This window comes from Eschrichtius robustus, chromosome 14 (genome assembly GCF_028021215.1).
Source record: "Eschrichtius robustus isolate mEscRob2 chromosome 14, mEscRob2.pri, whole genome shotgun sequence".
NCBI lineage: Eukaryota > Metazoa > Chordata > Mammalia > Artiodactyla > Eschrichtiidae > Eschrichtius > Eschrichtius robustus.
Genome location: NC_090837.1, coordinates 10,183,497 through 10,202,214, shown reverse-complemented (window position 1 = coordinate 10,202,214; position 18,718 = coordinate 10,183,497). Strand labels below are relative to the sequence as shown.

The window sequence follows — 18,718 nt, the reverse complement described above, 5'->3', positions numbered from 1 at the left end:
AAAACCTGTGAAATAAATTCTTTTTTTCCTTTTGGTTGAAACTAAAACATAGATATTCATCATATCCTTAAGAAATGGGCTTACTATAGTGACAAATACAGTTATTAGAAAATAGGTTTAATTCTACTTTATGTATCTATTACTGTATTTCTAATCCATGTCTCTGACTTTTACTACCATATTTGACAGCCAGCAGTACTAAGAAGCAGTATAGCATATAAGAACATGGATTTCAAAGCCAGACTGCCTGTGCTATTTTGGGCAAGTTACTTCACCACTCTGTGCTTTGGCTTCCTCATCTGTAAAATGAAAATAATAATATCATCTACCTCACAGGATTGTTTGAGGATTAGCCAAGTTAATGAACTATATTTCACAAATTCTAAGACTCCCATTTTATTCACATTTAACAATACTGAAATCAATGAAATATCCTAGATTAATGGGCAGCAGTTTTTCCTTTTTAATGGTACATAAAATGATGGCATAAGCTTACAATTACTGGCAGCTGAGAGTCAATATAATACAATTAATAGAGCATTTAGAACCGTTTTTGGCGTAAAGTGCTATATAAAGTAGTTGCTGTTGTTATTATCCAGAACTGCTGGTTTACATTATAAACGTTCATTCGCACAATTTTAAACGACATTTCTCAATATTACTTCAAAATCTAATAATGGCTCTTTACCTGGAAATTCATGATGTTATTGAAGGTTCTGGCTGAGGTTCCCTCAGTGAATGGGGACCTTCCATAAACCATCTCATAAGCAATAACTCCCACCGACCACCAATCACAGTCTAGGCCATAGGCACCTTTTCCGTCCCCATTTACGACGGTCAACACTTCAGGGGCCATGTAATCTGGGGTCCCAACTGGAAGTTTGGCATTCACCTGGAAACCCATAAATAAAATGAACACAGCAAGTTTTCAATTATCCTCAAATGGATTGCCAACAGCCGCAATTCAGACATAAGCTGATTTGCCACTGATTACTATTCTCCCAGGCACTTGAACTTTCTGTCAAGTGGCACAGCATCAGGAAAAGCAAATGATTCACTAACTTTAAAAAAAAAAAAAAAAAGCACATAATATAATCCAAAGGCAAAGGGCCCAGGGTTGCTGATGATATATACTGTTTAGTTACACAAATGAGAGCTGGGTATATACCTGGAAAGGAAGATGTCGTTCCTGATACATCTTACTGATATGACAGAACTTCTCTTACTTATGAAAACAGTAAAATGATAACAACATGCAAAGATGAATCTAAAAGATCAATCTACTCATTATTGAAAAACTGGCAGCTAGCTGGCAACACAATATTGCAAGCATGTGTTATATCTCAAGTTTAAATATTTGGAGTCAACGTTCCTATTCGGCCCACCCTCTGGGCAAGACATGATAAATAATTTCCACCAGAGGTCAAATGTTAATGAGTTCATTTTCCTCACCCCCAACTCCCATTTCTGTGGTTCCCTCCCCACTGTTCGGAGACACAGAGCCCTCCAATCCTATGGTACCGAAGCACCTGACCTTGACAAAGAAATATCAGGACGATATAGGAGGTCTTTTTATAAAGCTAATATATTCCATTTAAAGAACTGTCCTTATTTGAGAATTTGTCCTTCTGACTGGTTTAGTGTTTAAACCTCCTTTGTTTCTTGAAATGATGCAGATGAAAAGGGTATGTTTTCTGCCCCTCACCCCCACTCCTTCCTAGGCAACCTAGTAAGCTGGCAAACTTTTGGTCTTCAAAATTGTCTTGAAGTTTTATTGAATCATGAAATTTGAAGTCTAAGGATCACCTCTCTAACCTTATTCCCCATCAGAACGGAGAGGGCCTGATGTTAGTCACATATTGGGTTGGCCAGTTGTCCAATAACCCTACATCTAAAAAGGCTTCTCTCAGAGCAGCAGCTACATGGTGCAAAAGAACTCTCTCCCCATTAAAGGGTGTTAATTGCCCCTGAGTGAGCTGAGAGATTTTATAGGTATGGCCACATACCTTTAAGGCTGGGCTTTATATCAAGAAAGTCAATTTGCTTTGCTTTGCTTTGCTTTGCTTTGATTTGAATGGAGATTGAGAGGAAAGTCAATGTTTAGAGAAGATGCTAAGAGGTCTCCCTTCCCCAGTGATGAAGACCCAAGCTCTTCCAGCCCGAAACTTTAACCTGGTCTGTTCCTCTGCCTCAAAGACCCATTGTTATAGGAAACAAACTCATTGTCCCTACTCCCTCTCTTTTCACCCCTTCCCTCAGGCCCATCACAGGCTTTTGTCAAACCCTAAACCCAGAAAGCAGTGCGATACTGTTATTCTTGACACCAGTCAGCCATCACTTTGAGCAATAGGACTTCCACTGCGAACACATGCCTGGGAAAGTCAGATGGTCACGCCACCCAAGAAACCCACAGGCCTGTGCTGAGGGACTAAAGTGAGGAGAAAGGAGAAAATATTTGGTCTAAGACAGGACACCTTAAGCTTGAGGAACTGAGTGTAGCTTAGGTCAAGGGGAGGCCTTGATGTTGGGAAGCCTGAGCCAAGACTTCTGTCTTTTAATGTGGGTGTGTTAATGAGCTCAGCACAGAACTGAGATTAAATTACAAGATTTTTTTGGGAAAAAAAAAAATCCTGAATGCTGACAACTAGAAATAAATATCTTTTTTTTTTTTTTAATTGGGGTATAGTTGTTTTACAATATCTTTAAAATATCAAAACAAGAGAAGGAAAACTGTAACATCTTGGTTTGACTAGGTATTGGTAATGCCACTGTATTGTTGAGTAAATGCTTACCCTTTATGCCTAATTATTTTGCAGAACCATTAATACACAATCTTCAAATATTCATCATTTCTATGTATTAGATTTTATTTTATCATCACACTAGATTGTTTGGGGATATTCAGTTCTCCTGAATATCCTTAGGAGATGGCAGCTCCCAGGGCTTGCTCACTTATTCACAACCAAAGAGTTGAAAGGAAGTTGACTGGGTCATGTTTATCAGCATGACCCAGCAAAAGGTATAAACTGTCAATGCCTCATTTTCAAACTAATGGTTAGACTTACCAGAGTCGGATAACTCTGCAACTGTTTTTGCCCCATAACAGGTATGTGATTATACACATTTATGTCTAACAATTTTGTAAATTTCCAAAATAAAAAAAAAAATTCCCTAGCTTGCTTTCTGTACCTCTCCTACCACAATAATTAATATCAATTAACAAAGACTTTTAATGAAAATTAATGGCTACTAAGTTTCCATTAGTTACTGACCTCCAAGTACATTAAGCCTGTTCAACATGTAATCTGACACATCTTGATAAGGATTTTGCAAGATCCTTTCACTCTCCTCTGGTGGCAATTCACAGCCAGCTAATCTGGGTGAGATATTAAAAGTGGGACCGTGTACTAGGAGCGCAGCCTGCCTGCAGTACAACCATCTGACAAGGACCCAGTTTTACTGAACTTTAATTTTCCCTGTATTGACAGGGAAGAAAATATACCAGTTCAGGAGGAGACAACAACAAAATGACTAGGAGACAGAAGAGTCTGTCACATTTTGGAGAGACAGAGGGTTGAAAAGAAAAGAAAAAGAAATGAAATGGAGGTATTTGTAGTGAGGTGGATGGAGTTAGAGTCTGTCATACAGAGTGAAGTAAGTCAGAAAGAAAAACAAATACGGTATGCTAACACATATATATGGAAACTAAGGGAAAAAAAAAAGGTCATGAAGAACCTAGTGACAAGACAGGAATAAAGACACAGACCTACTAGAGAATGGGCTTGAGGATATGGGAAGGGGGAGGGTTAAGATGTGACAGGGTGAGAGAGTGGCATGGACATATACACACTACCAAAAGTAAAATAGATAGCTAGTGGGAAGCAGCCGCATAGCACAGGGAGATCAGCTCAGTGCTTTGTGACCACCTAGAGGGGTGGGATAGGGAGGGTGGGAGGGAGGGAGATGTAAGAGGGAAGAGATATGGGAACATATGTATATGTATAACTGATTCACTTTGTTATAAAGCAGAAACTAACACACCATTGTTAAGCAATTATACTCCAATAAAGATGTTTTTTTTAAAAAAAAAAAAGAAAAGAAAGGAGGGAAGGAGGGGATTAACCCAGCAGATTCTTTTACAAAATCTAGCAGATTCTTTTACAAGCAGAAAGCAGACGGAGAAGAAGGTAAGAAAACCAGTCTTCCTCCTCCCAATCCCCTTCCTGTAAAAATGCTTATACGTAAAACTGTTTCAACTTAACTTTACTCCTCTAGCTGCCCAGGGCATAAACATACACCCGCAGAAGCAGCGGGGAAAAATATTCTCGCTATGTTGTTCCTCCCGTGGAAAAGTAATAAAATCTTTTCACTCCTCCATAAATCTCAAAAAGGGCTACCTCCTATGGGTTTCCAACTGCTAAATGGTAGTGATTATCACTTAAACATGCTATATAATGCTCTTTATTTATAATCTCCTTACAACTGTTTTCACAAGAGCTGAGTGAGACAGATTGGAACAGTTAGCTGTTTGCCATTCTCTGAGATTCTAATAAGGTGAAGTGGGTGACATCTCTGCTCAACACCCAAACTTCCAGGCAGTATGGTCCACCTGGAGGAACATAATGAAAATACTCCCAAGCAACATTCTGGCTAAAAAGCTTAAATAAAGACAATGAAAGATGGGAAACTCAACAGATCTAAGATTCACAAATATCCAAAATACAATGACCATATGTGGCAGGTGGTAGGGAAAAGGATGAATGGATTTCAGGTAACATACAACAATTTCAGCAAGTGTGAACTATATTTTACACAGTATATTTTGAGTACCAAAAAAAAACTTTTAAAACCTACTTTAGACCTATAAAACATTCTATTTAAAGGAAACACGTTTCACCCACCATCGTTGATCAAAAATACAAAAAAAAAAGTATAATTCTATATCCATACTTGATCTAGATTGCAAACTGTTGATCTTTTATAACAAAAGGGACTTTGCACTTAAAGCAATGCTAAAAATTCCTTCTCATCTGCTTGTCACATTCTGGCCCTAAGAGCACAAAGTTCTGGGGAGGCCATTCTCTAAGAGGAGAGGAGCTACAGCATTCTCAAGTGTGTAGGACTGAGGGCCATTATCTCCTTGACCATTGAGCGGCAAATAAACCTGAGTGCCTCCGGAGGCTCCCCGCCTGAAGGGAATGTTGCTACCGCTCGCAGAATTGGAAAGGGCAGTTTGCAGCACTGAAAAATAGAAATTTGAAATGAAGAGGAGTCCTGTCTCTCCACCAAGGGCTCTGAAGAGAGCGATTCCAGATGCAGAGATAGGACCTTACTCTTTATTCCCATTTCTTTACCAAGCAGTGACTCTGGATCGTAATGGAGTTTTCTGAGTAGGTTTTCTTATCGCAAACACATAGTGCCAGCTCGAATTGATAAGCCTCCTGATGCTTCTCAGTCCACGGCAGAGGTTCTCCACCAGGGGTGATTTGGTCCCCCAGGGAACACTGGGCGATGTCTGGAGACATTTTGGTTGTCACAACTGGAGGGGAGGGTGCCACTGGCATCCAGTGGGTAGAGACCAGGGATGCAGCTAAACATCCTACAATACACAGGACAGCACCCCCCCAACAAAGAATTCGCTAGACCAAAATGTCAGAGGTACTGACTACATATCTATGCTTCATTTTATTTCTAGATGCCTGATTTTATTAAGGTCATTAATGCAAGGTATAGGTTTTTGAATCCCAGATGATAAAACTTTGCATGATTTAACTTTTTTTCTGTACTTTATTACACTAAATTCAATACCTAAGTTTTCATGCCTGTTTCTTTTTTTTTTTTTTGTCTGCATTGGGTCCTCGTTGCTGCGCATGGGCTTTCTCTAGCTGCGGCGAGCGGGGGCTACTCTTGGTTGTGGTGTGTGGGCTTCTCATTGTGGTGGCTTCTCTTGTTGTGGAGCACGGGCTCTAGGCGTGCGGGCTTCAGTAGTTGTGGCCTGCAGGCTCTAGAGCGCAGGCTCAGTAGTTGTGGCGCACGGGCTTAGTTGCTCCGCGGCATGTGGGATCTTCCCAGACCAGGGCTCGAACCCGTGTCCCCTGCACCGGCAGGCGGATTCTTAACCACTGCGTCACCAGGGAAGCCCTCATGCCTGTTTCTGAATTGTACGTAATTTTTAAAACATAAAATTCTTTGATATTCTAATCTAATTATTAATGTAATGATCAAGTGGAATAGATTATAAGCACATAATCTGAGGGGGGGGGGGATAAAAAACAACCAGTGCTAAGGCGGAAAAACCCTGACCTCAGACAAGGTAAGGAGCCTGTTTTTCCAAGAGCCTGAACCTGAAGGAAGTTATGTCAAGTGGGCCTCAGATCTGCAGAACAGGGAGGCCAAACCCTGGAATGCAAAGAGTTAAACACAACCCGGATCCTTTTCCTCGCATCAACATAATAATACCCACCTTTCCTCCAAGGAACTTGAGGGAAAAAAAGGAAATTTTATATATTGCCCTTCGTAAGGACTAAACTCTGAGACCCAAGAGGCATTCTGAAGAGCAGCCACCCCTCACCTCTTAATTTCTGCATTTTAACTAGAACCAGTATTTTCTAGAGGAAGAATAAAAGCCCAAGTTTCTAAGGATTTGTCCAGATCACCAAGTGATTCAGTTGGGAAGTTAGTCTTAAAATCTAAGTCAATTTTTTCTTAGACTTACCATTTTTTGCATAGTTGACCTGAAAATTTACATTTTAGTATGCACCAACTTTATTAGGTTTCTAAATTCTAATTTTCTTTTACTTTGTCATCTTTTTCCCTAAAGTATTCTCACTCTTGACCTCAATAGCTACCCTCTTGCCTTCCTATTAGCACGTGGAATACAGCTTAATAATTATTAGCATGTGGAATACAGCTTAATTTTTACCAAAGGTCCAGGATTTAGAATCGACATTTTGAGTACTTGGTTCTTAATGCTTAATGCTTGGTTCAAATTCTTTGGTGATTACTTTCAATTTCATTGCATAGGAAATAGAGGATTTGAGATAAATAAGGTTACATTTCATCAAAATATTTAAAGTGAAAAAGAAAATGTAATAGAAGACAATCTATTAACAAGCAAGGAAAAAGAAGGGAAAAACAAAATAAGCATTTTCCCATCTTTTAATCCAAACTATAAGAATGTTCCTAAAAATGTTTTGTAGGGTATTAACAGGTATTTTACATAAAAGGGTACCAGATCAAGTAAGTCTGGAAAATCGCTCTGTGTCCCCATCCCCACCCACCCTGCAGAGAAACCATTTCACACACTGAGAGATGAAGGCTCCAGAATGTCGCCTAACTTTATCCCATGTTTTCCAAACTTATGAGGACCTCAGAACACTTTGTAGTATAAGCTCTATTAAGTTATCTTATTCCATTTTGTTACCATCTTATTTGAGTTCATCTTAGCAGCTGATCCAAAATCCACCAGCTTGATGTGTCCCATTCGGTCAATGAGGATGTTCTCGGGCTTGATGTCTCTGTAAGAAAATCAAGGCCACAAATTAGTGTTGTCTTCTCCATGCCAATCATCAAGCAACTGCTAGCCTAGGATCTTGATTCAGCCAAGGATCTTAGTGTCTGTGGTTTTGCCATACAGACCTCCCTACTGATGGACATACATAATAAGCATTTTGCAAAACAAATGTAAGTAAAAGAATGAGAGAGAAAGAATAGAAGGGAGGGAGGGGAGAAAGAGAGGGAGGAAGGAGAAGGGAAGCAGAGAAGGAAAGGGAACAAAATAAATGTTATTAGATGGATTATTTCTCCTCGAGACACACATTTTACCTCAGGAGAACTAAGGCCACAAAAAGCTAGGGGATGTTCCCAAGGCCATGTGGCTAGTCAATGGAAAAACTGAGACACTATTCAGGATTTTGCGGTTCCTGGTCTAACCATCATTCCATTCCCACAACATTCTCAGATGCTCGTAAAACACTAGCTGAGAGAAGATGTAAAGAAACACTTTTCAGCTGAGGATGCAGGGGCACACCTTTGTCAATTACTAACAGGCAAGGTCAGAAGTACAACTACACGGTCTTCTGTTCCTCTGGGGTACGCTGCTTCCTTGCGCAAATCAAATTCAGTTTTCCTACCACAGCACCCAGAGAACCCATGCAAGAGTTCCCGGTCTTATTAGGCGCATTGACAGATCTTACCAGCAAACATGAGAATGTTACAATTTTAGATCTATTTCACTGTTGAATGGGTAAGCTGAAACATCTGCCATTTTGGAAAATTTGCTTTCAGTCAATTATGGTGAAGATGGGCTAAAAATTGGATGAAGCATTATTTTGATGCTGAAATCATTCACTCTATTTTAGGAACTCTTAGGTGATACAGACAAATCCCCAGTCAACTACCAGAGAGCCTCACTTACCGATGTACATATCCCATCTGATGAACGCTGTGAACAGCCAAAATGAGTTCAGCTAGGTAAAACTGAATCATATTTTCATCTAACTGGTCCTCATATCTGTTCAAAAGTGACAGCAAATCCCCTCCAGGCTGATATTCCATGACCTGTATAGAATGCCAAAGTTATTAATTCTTCATACACCCAAAAAAGGGGGAATGTTCTCAATTAGATCCTCGAATACTGCCTGACATGTTTTATTACAATGTCTCCACAAAGCAATGAAGATGTATGCGACATATCGTAAGCCATGTAGGACGAGGTCCCTGCCCTAAGGAAATTACACCCGTTACCCAAGAGAATCAATACAATGAAAGATGAATCCTAAACGCCATGTGCAATGTTTGCAAGGCAAGCTTGAAAAGTTGAATTAAATCCACCCACTCACCCACCCACCCAAGTCGACACCCCAGACATTCCCTGGGATTAGGTACATAGCACAGATGGAAATTCCTGGAGGGCAAGAAACCCTCTTGCATCCTTTCTGCATTTCCCTCAGCCCCCAGCAGAATATAGGAGATGGGCAATAAACATGATACAATCATTTCCTTAAACAGTCAGTGTGGAAGGCAACCTGACCGTCTCTGTTAAAAATTTTAAGTGTGAACATATACCCTCTGAACCAGTAATTCTGCTTCCGATGATTTATTTTACAGGAACTTACAATAGTTTGTAGGTAGACAGATAAAGAGATTCACTGAAGCATTGTTTGTAACGTGGGAAAAAGAAACCCTGGAAATCACCCAAATAGCCGTCATTAAGAGACTGCTAAAATATGATTTATCTAAACAATGGGACAAGAAGCAGATATTAAAAATGAATGGACTCGATCTATTCATTCTGCCATGGAAAACCATCTAAGATGATATAAAGTGATGCCCTAAAGAGGATACAGTAAAACTCCTTTTTTGTGATTAAAAAAACATATATTACATTTGTTAGTATATACATAAGGGAAAAAACCTGGAAGAATATAAAGTACAGCCTCAGGGAAAATGTTTGATTAGCAAAAAAAAGTCTTCCACCCCAAGAAACTGAAATCCTTCCTCCTTCTGATGATAACCGGGGGTGACATTCCTGAGTCTACACGAGGCTTGGAGGTTCATCTGCCCAAGAGGCTTCAAATCTCAGCCCGGTGACTTCACCTCTCTGCCTCTCAGTTTCGTCCTCTGTAAAATGGGGATAAGACTGAGTCCCTCGCAATGCTGTGCCTGGCGCCCACGAGATCCTCCACTGCTGTTCGAGTCCTCTCCTTTCCCTGAATTCACGGCACCATCCTCTCCGCTCTGGCTGGGAGAAGATGGGACCCATTTTGACCGTCTTTGCAACCGTGTCAACCCCTCCTGTCCTTTGCTCTGATTTCCCATTTTGAAGTGTGGCTCATAGTCACACTTTAAATGTCTTTTATTTTAAGTTGTCTCAAACCCTTTCTGGAAAGAGGCAAGATTCAAATAAAAGTCTTTTTAAAGAAAACACTAAATCTCTCAAACCACTGCATTCCAGAAGCCAACTCTGGGATGTGAATTCTCTTCATCCTCCTCCAAACTTCTGTTTGCTTTCAGTCCAGAATTAGAAGAAAGTTCCAGTCAAGTAAGACATGGAGCAACTGCACATGTCCCCAGAGGCCCCAGGCTGGTCCAGTAAAGACTCTGCCCAGCACCAGGTCAACCCCACACCGGGGACTCCGGGAGGGGCCAGTGACTTGCATGTCCTCCCCAAGGGCCCCTCGTCACCTGGCATCTTACACGTAGCAGATACTCAAGCAGATACTGGACAATTTGATCTAAGGTTCCATTTGCACTGCAATTGCTAGAAAAAAAAAACTGATTTATGAACTAACACGAACAGCAGCACTGAGAAGGGGCGGCAGCTGAAACGCAGACTTTATTTTCCCCAAAGTCTTGGCAGACGTAAGCTGCTCGTCCCGGTCCTCAAAGAGCCAGCAGGAGGCACCTGGCTGCCTGCAGCTCACCCACGTGTCCCAGCCTGGGTCTCCACAGGCCCTGGGTACACAGGTGAATGCTAATTTTTTACGTCTGTTTTAAATATATATTGGCATTAAAAAGGTCTTAAATATCCACACACACAAAAAAATTCGCGCATAATAACGGAAGTACTCATGCTTTTAGAACCAAAATGTCTTAAAATATAGTAAGAACAATGCATATTTATGACGACATGTTGCAGTTATAAATTTTCTAATCGGGCTCTATTAAAGATGTGAAAAAAATAGAACGGCTTGCGAGTTTAAGGCTGAGAAAATCGAACATGTAGCAGCTGCTGGCCACTTTTAAGAGCTCACGAACGGACCACTATTTAGCACTTAGCGGTGACTCCTGAAGATTCTATTTGTAATGACTAGTGAAAAATAGTTCAGAAAATCAGAGCCATCTCTTCAAAAGGCAAAAAGATACATATTCTCTGCTCCTATTCAGAAGATCCAAATTCCTAAGCTGAAAATCCCCGCCCAAACTAGATTAGTCTTTTCTACTGGTCAAACAACTTTCCATTTCTTCAAAAGCGCTCATTAATAAGCAACAAAAATGACAACAGCTGCTAGGCAGCATGCTCTGCAACATGAGGTCAAGAAAGATGTACTAAATGACAAACCTCCTTATCAAAGAACCTAATCAAACTTGACCCACCAACAAGATTCTACATTACCATACTGCAAATTCCAATCGTACACCATTAGGAGAATTTAGTTTGGGCATTTACTGGGTAAATTTAGCTACCCCAAGATGTCACCCAATCCCCAAACTATCTTACCGGGGTACAGTCACTCATCCTGGGATGAATGGAGCCCAAGGGAAGATAGCTTGTGTGTGGTCAAGCCAAGTTTCATCAATCTTGCTGTTGAGGCTAAAGAAATAATAAAGAACCAGGACTTGGACACTTTCAGAAAACACTTTTGCACTTTCAAAAATGGTACCAAATCAAGAGGCTCCAGAAAAGGGAATCCTTCTACACTGTTGATGGGAATGTAAGTTGGTGCAGCCACTATGGAAAACAGTAGGAAGGCTCCTCAGAAAACTGAAAATAGAGCTGCCATATGATCCAGCAATCCCACTCCTTGGCATATACCTGGACAAAACTCTAATTCAAAAAGATACATGCACCCTTATGTTCATAGCAACACTATTCACCATAGCCAAGATATGGAAACAAGCTAAATGACTGTCGACAGATAAATGGACAAAGAAGATGTGGTATATAAATGCAATGGAATCCTACTCAGCCATAAAAAAGAACGAAATAATGCCATTTGCAGCAACATGGATGCAAGTAGAGATTATCATACCAAGTGAAGTAAGTCAGAAAGAGAAAGACAAATACCACATGATATCACTTATACGTGGAATCTAAAATGTGACGCAAATAAACCTATCTATGCAACAGAAACAGAATCACAAACATAGAGAACAGACTGGTAGTTGCCAAGGGGGAGGGGGTGGGGGGAAGGATGGAGTGGGAGGTTGGGTTTGGCAGATGTCAGTTTTTATATATAGAATGGATAAACAACAAGGTCCTACTGTATGGCACAGGGAAGTACATTCAATATCTTATGATAAATCATAATGGAAAAGAATATGAAAAAAGAATATATATATATATATGTATAACTGAATCACTTGGCTGTACAGCAGAAATTAACACAACATTGTAAATCAACTGTACTTCATTTAAAAAAAAAAAAAAAAAAAAAGAGGCTCCAAAAGCATCATCAAGTCACAAAGTAAGAGTTTTCAAGTCTTCATACCAGATGACATGCTGTAAACCAAAGACCGGGGTCAGCAGAACCGATGAACAAATTAGACCAAAGTCACCACCCAGGCTGTGCCAGACCGTCCATTCACAGCATTTGGATTTTCCCCCCAAAATGACTGATTTTTACTATTCAGAGATGCCCAGGGAGGCAATGTTCCCCCCAGAAATGTGGCTCCTAACCCAAGAAAACTGGCAAGTCCTCTAGGGCAGAGCTTCTCAAACCTGCCTGCACACCAGAATCACCTGGGGAGGCACTTTTTTTAAATGGATAAAACACATTCATCCACATAAATATGTGAGTGCCTATTATGTGCCAGGCACTATTCCAGATATCAGGAAAATAGCAGGGACTAAAATAGACAAAAATCCCTGCCTTCGTGGAACTGTAATTCTAGTAGAATGAAAAAGAATTGGAAAAAAAAAAAAAAAAAGAATTCAGCAGTATGAAAGGATAAAGTATGTCTCTTCCTCATCCCAACCATTCAGGGAGCTTGCTAAAAACGTGGAGTCCACAGACCAACCCCAGACTTCATGGACAAGCTCCAGGGGTGGGGTCGAGGAATCTGCGTTTTTAAGGAGCTACTGGGGTGATTCTGATGCAGCCAACCCAGAACTTATTTTTTTAAATGTTTTCATTTATTAGTTTCTTTTTTTGTTTGTTTTTGGGTTTTTTTGGTCCACTCTGCACGGCATGCGGGATCTTAGTTCCCCGACCAGGGATGAAACCCGTGCCCCCTGCAGTGGAAGCTCAGAGTCCTAACCATCCTAACCACTGGACCGCCAGGGAAGTCCCCACCCGGCACTGTATTGAGACCCGATGCTGATGAGGCTGTGGAGGCATCACGGGTCCTTACCCCAACTAACTGACACGCTTCTACAGCAGAGGCGCCCCGGTATGAAGCCTGGCTTTAATACACCCCTCACTTCTGCTGCTTACATTTTTCCAGTGACTTCCTGGAGCCATTCTGCGTATCAAGACAAGATCACTGGCAACAAAGGGCTGGAACATAACCAGTCCCATGAGCACTGAAGCTACGAGCCTGCATCCTTGCAAGGACGGGAGATGTCCCTGCAGGCCACCCCAAGAGTGATCACCAAGGCATGGTAATCAGAGACCAGGGAGATGAGAAGACGGAAAACAGCCCTACAGTGTAACAGCCCTGAACAATGTGACAACCCTGCAGATGGCAGAGAAAGCACAGCAGCTGACAGACCAGCCTGGCTTGGAGTATAATGGACTTGCTCTTTTAAAGCAAAGACGGTCCGGCCAACAGAGACAGACCCTTCTGATGGCAGCAGCTGCAGATGCTAATTAAAAGGCAAATCTTACATGTGTTCGGTTTGGAAGAAGCGGCAGCTTCCCTGCTGGTGTTTGCATCTATACCCCGCGTGCTGGGATGGCAATTCCCACCAGTTGTGTTGTGTCTGGGACAAAGGATAAATGTGTGTATTTGTTGTGTGTGCACGTGCATGCACATACACATGCATGCTTGCATGTATGTGTGTGCGTATCGGGGTAGATATGCAACAGCTCTTTAGCGTTCTATCCCAATTCGCATACTGGTGTCATCAGAGGCGTACCGTGCTGGCCACCTCTTAGAAACATGTCCTTGAAATGCCTGCACTACACTCAGCATGACTGAAAGTGCCATGAAAATGTAAGGATGTTACTGGCATCATTACCCGCCCTGCCCAGTGTTCCTGATCTTTGGCACGGGGGAGGAGGGAATGGATACTCCAAGCAGAGTGGCCCCTGGCACAAACCCTAAATTATTCTGTTTGAAGGGCAAGGTGACCAGGAGAAAAAGAGAGAAGGCCCTTTATTTCAGAAAATATGAATCCCAGCCTGAGCCATCCTTCTATTCAAAAAAATCCTCATTGAGCATCAAATCATCCAGAGTCTTGGCAAGAAAGAGCACACTCAAACTAGGTAACTGAGGACATTAATTGAGGAAAGGGCTATTTGTAAAGGTGTGGGTGAGGTTAAAGGAAATGAACACGGGATGCTGAGGCACCCCGGGACTGGTAACAGCGGGGGAGTAGGTACCATTCGTTGGCCTGAGAGGGCAAGGAAAGGGGTCTCAGGTGTGCACACTATTACTGCAGAAACAGAAGCAAGAAGCAGTAACCAGAAACTAGCTACGGCTACAGGACGACGGTTCTCCAAGTGGCGTCTCCAGACCAGCAGCAGCGGCATCACCTGGGAACTGGTCAGAAATGCAAATTCCTGGGCCCCACCTCCACGCCCACCAGATCAGCAACTCTGAAGGTGGGCCAGGCAAACGGGGACAACGTAGGAAAACTGTAGCCCCCAAAACGGTGGGACTCTAAGTGCACTCACTGGAGGGGGACTTCCCTGGTGGTCCCGTGGGTAAGACTCCACGCTCCCAATGCAGCAGGCCCAGGTTCCATCCCCGGTCAGGGAAATAGATTCTGAACACATGTCACAACTAACAGTCTACATGTCACAACTAACAGTCTGCATGCCGCAACTAAGAAGCCCACACGCCACAACGAAGATCCCGCATGCCGCAACAAAGACCGGCACAGCCAAAACAAATAAATAAATATTTTTAAACAAATAAATAAATAAATGCACTCACTTGAAATATGCCTCAAAAGACCAACACAAAAAACAACTACTTCAAAGGCACTGATAATTCAAAGAACCCCCCTGAGGCAATGACACACTCAGCAACTGAATTGGAGTCAATAAGACGTATTAATATTTCATTTCACCAATAAGAAAATTGAAGCCGGAAAGGCCAATGACTCCAGAGAGACCAAGCAAGGTACAGGAATAAAACAAGAACCTATATTCTAAGTAACAGCTTCCTTCTGATGGGCAGCTGGCTTGAGAAGCAGCCAACACTGGTGAGTTTTGAGACATGCCTGAAAACTGGATCATCTTACCCAAGAGATCAAAACAGCACGTCTCGCTGTCACAATGATCATAAGCTGCTGTATTTCACTAAAACAAAAAACAATGAAGTTTTATTCGTTAACTCTCTCCCACCCTCAACGACAGCAGAGACTGGTGATCACACAGGCCATGCGGTCACTGCCTAGAAAAAGTCCACCTCCAAATGACTCCTGCATAGGAAGGGAAGTATCCATGAAATTGCATGACTGTGGTTGAAAGCAAGACAGGAACTAGAACCACAGTTGTGTTAGAAACAGTTTTAGATGTATCAGGATAAATGTAATAAGGAAGACCACCAGAGGTGGAGCTGGGGGCCTGGCATCTAACCCCGTCTGTTATCTACAGAAGTAGCTGTTTTAACCTCTGTGCCAGACTCTAACTTATCTCCCCAATACATTCTTCCCTTCTCCCACAGTAATAAGAATTTTAGCTGGATATAGGCCATGCAGCGAGACAGTACAGACATGTACACATGTGACGAAGTTCTGGTAAACAAGATGTGAGAGGAAGTGATGTGTCCCACCTCCACATCATCTGGTGCAAGAGGAATTTGCTTGCTCTGCCTTTCTGCTCTTTTCTCCTCCCAGCCACGTGCAACACACACATGAAATGGCCCAACTTCAAGCATGTCAAAAAGACCAACATCCTAAAGCACAGGAAGCCACAGGAGGGAATCATCACATATGACAGGGTGGCCCCACCCTGCTGGTGGTCTCTCTGTTACATGACCTTAGGCTATACCCTAACTAATACATCCCTGTCGGCAACTGGGGGAAAAAACTTTGGGAATGAACAGAGGGAAGCTGATGTAAGGTCCCAGAAGGGAAAGCAGACTCATGAGGCAGTAACAGGCTCAGAGCATGGGCAGACTGAAAAGACCCACAGTACGAAAAATATCAGCACAAAGCCAGGAAGCTTTACGAATCTCACAAAGAATTTAGCTACAACAATACTACAAGTGGTGAGTTGCAGAACAATGTTTTCTTTGTAGAGATCAGCTCCTTCACGGAAGGACACTGGGGAAGGCATCTGTTAAACAGAATTGAACAGATTTCATCATGAACCAGATCAACAAAGTACTACTTCCGTGGGCCACCTGCTAGAATACACGACTCGCCTTGTTATATGGAACCAGACGTTGACGGACCTTGCTATGATTTTCTGTAGCAAAAACTGGAAAGCCACGCTCATTGGTATGCAACTACGAATGGGCAATTTTTAACCATCAAAACTCAAAAGGATCCAAGTTCAATTTCCTTGCACTGCAATCCAAATTTTAAAAATCTCACTGGGTCTGCCTTCAATTACATACTTGGAGAGCAAAACTCACACTATTAACATAATAAAATTTCCATAATACCTTGAGTACATTTGTATGTCAATCAAATTTCTATGAAATTAATCATGCATTCACCCAATAAATATGTCTTAAGCAATAACCTGGGGAAGCTCTACTGGAAGCAAGGGAGAAGTCATCGCTCTCCTGGTGGAGGGAGTAGCCTGGTGGAGGCAACCGCCCCCCATTCACGAAGTGGAAGGGCAGGCTGCTCTGAGCGCACAGCAGAAGGGAGCCCCTCCCACGGCAGAAGATCCGGGAAGGCTTTCTGGAGGAAGTCACATCTGTCCCAAGCCCAGAAGGAGAAATGAGAGTTAGCCAGGTAAACGTGGGAAGAGGGGAGAGTGCAGAGAAAGATCAGAGGCAAGTTCAAAGAACCAAAGGAAGCTCAGGGTGAATGTAAAGTGAAAGGAGAGAGACGTGAGCATTGAGGCTGGAGGCGGCTGAGGAAAAGGCCTTGTAAACCACACGGAAGAGTCTGGACTTCATCCAGGGGGCAGCAGGGAGTCTTGAAGGGTTTTAACAGTGCGATGGCTTGGCTGCAGTGTGGAGAAGACCTAGGGGAAGAGCAAGACAGATGGCAGGAAGAACACTTAGGAGGTTGTTGCAGGAATGCGGGCAAAGGAAGATGGCGGCCTGCACTCCCACAGTAAAAACAGCACTGGAGAGAAGAGATTGCATCGAGAAATACACAGGAAGTGGAATTCTGTTTTTTTCATTGATTTTTTAAATTTTATTTATTTTTAATTGAAGTACAGTTGATTTACAATGATTCGGGTGTACAACGGGGTGATTCAGTTCATATATATATATATATATATATATTCTTTTTCAGATTATTTTCCATTATAGGTTATTACAAGATATTGAATATAGTTCCCTGTGCTATACAATAGGTCCTCGTTGTTTATCTATTTTATACATAGTATTGTGTATCTGTTAATCCTAAATTCCCAATTTATCCCTCCTCCCCTTTCCCCTTTGGTAACCATAACTTTGTTTCCTAAGTTTGTGAGTCTATTTCTGTTTTGTAAATAAGTTCATTTGTACCATTTTTTTAGATTCCACATATAAGTGATATCATATGGTATTTGTCTTTCTCTGTCTGACTTACTGCACTTAGTGTGATAATCTCTAGGTCCATCCATGTTGCTGCAAGTGGAATTATTTCATTCTTTTTTATGGCTGAGTAATATTCCATTGTACATATGTACTGCATCTTCTTTATCCATACCTCTGTCAGTGGACATTTAGGTTGCTTCCATGTCCTGGTTATTGTAAACAGTGCTGCTATGTCACTGATTTTAACGTATCTTTGGGGACTTCCCTGGTGGTGCAATGGTCAAGAATCTGCCTGCCAATGCAGGGGACATGGGTTCTATCCCTAGTTCAGGAAGATCCCACATACTACGGAGCAACTAAGCCCATATGCCACAACTACTGAGCCTACACCCTAGAGCCCATAAGCCACAACTACTGAGCCTGCGTGCCACAACTACTGAGCCCACGCGCTGCAACTACTGAAGCCCACGTGCCTAGAGCCCGTGCTCCGCAACAAGAGAAGCTACCGCAATGAGAAGCCCGCACACCGCAACAAAGAGCAGCCCCTGCTCACCGCAACTAGAGAAAGCCCTAGCGCAGCAACAAAGACCCAACGCAGCCAAAAATAAAAATAAAATCAATCATATTAAAAATAAAAAAAGAATGTATCTCCAATTAAAAAACAATTGCAGGGCTTCCCTGGTGGCGCAGTGGTTGAGAGTCTGTCTGCCAATGCAGGGGACGCGGGTTCGAGCCCTGGTCTGGGAGGATCCCGCATGCCACGGAGCGGCTGGGCCCGTGAGCCACAATTACTGAGCCTGCGCGTCTGGAGCCTGTGCTCCGCAACAGGAGAGGCCACGATGATGAGAGGCTCGCGCACCGAGATGAAGAGTGGCCCCCGCTTGCCGCAACTGGAGAAAGCCCTCGCACAGAAACGAAGACCCAACACAGCCATAAATAAATAAATTAATTAAAAAAAAAAAACCAGTTGCATTACAAATTAATGTTTAACTACCAGGGGAGTTTACTACGATTTGTATGTTTCCCCGAACCTCAAAGGTTTAATGATCTAGAGGCACAGTGGAATTTCAGTACGCTACAACGCAAATACAGACATACAGTGCCCTTATCTTGCCGCAGGCAGAATGTGTCTCCAGATTCAGAAATGTTCAGATTTTAGGAGGGCACAATGTTGCAT

The 18,718-nt window shown here is 42.3% G+C and overlaps 1 protein-coding gene across 6 annotated transcripts in view; it reads right to left on the bottom strand.

Annotated features, from left to right (window-relative positions):
- Positions 1 to 18,718, bottom strand: part of CIT (citron rho-interacting serine/threonine kinase) — a 168,223-nt gene that overhangs the window by 125,312 nt on the left and 24,193 nt on the right. For all 6 annotated transcript variants that reach the window (XM_068562804.1, XM_068562806.1, XM_068562805.1 and 3 more), the window contains 3 exons: positions 8,417 to 8,559; positions 7,424 to 7,517; positions 689 to 892 (listed from right to left, as the gene is read on the bottom strand). In XM_068562804.1, the coding sequence (XP_068418905.1) occupies positions 689 to 892; positions 7,424 to 7,517; positions 8,417 to 8,559 (441 nt within the window). The remainder of the gene's footprint in view (positions 1 to 688; positions 893 to 7,423; positions 7,518 to 8,416; positions 8,560 to 18,718) is intronic.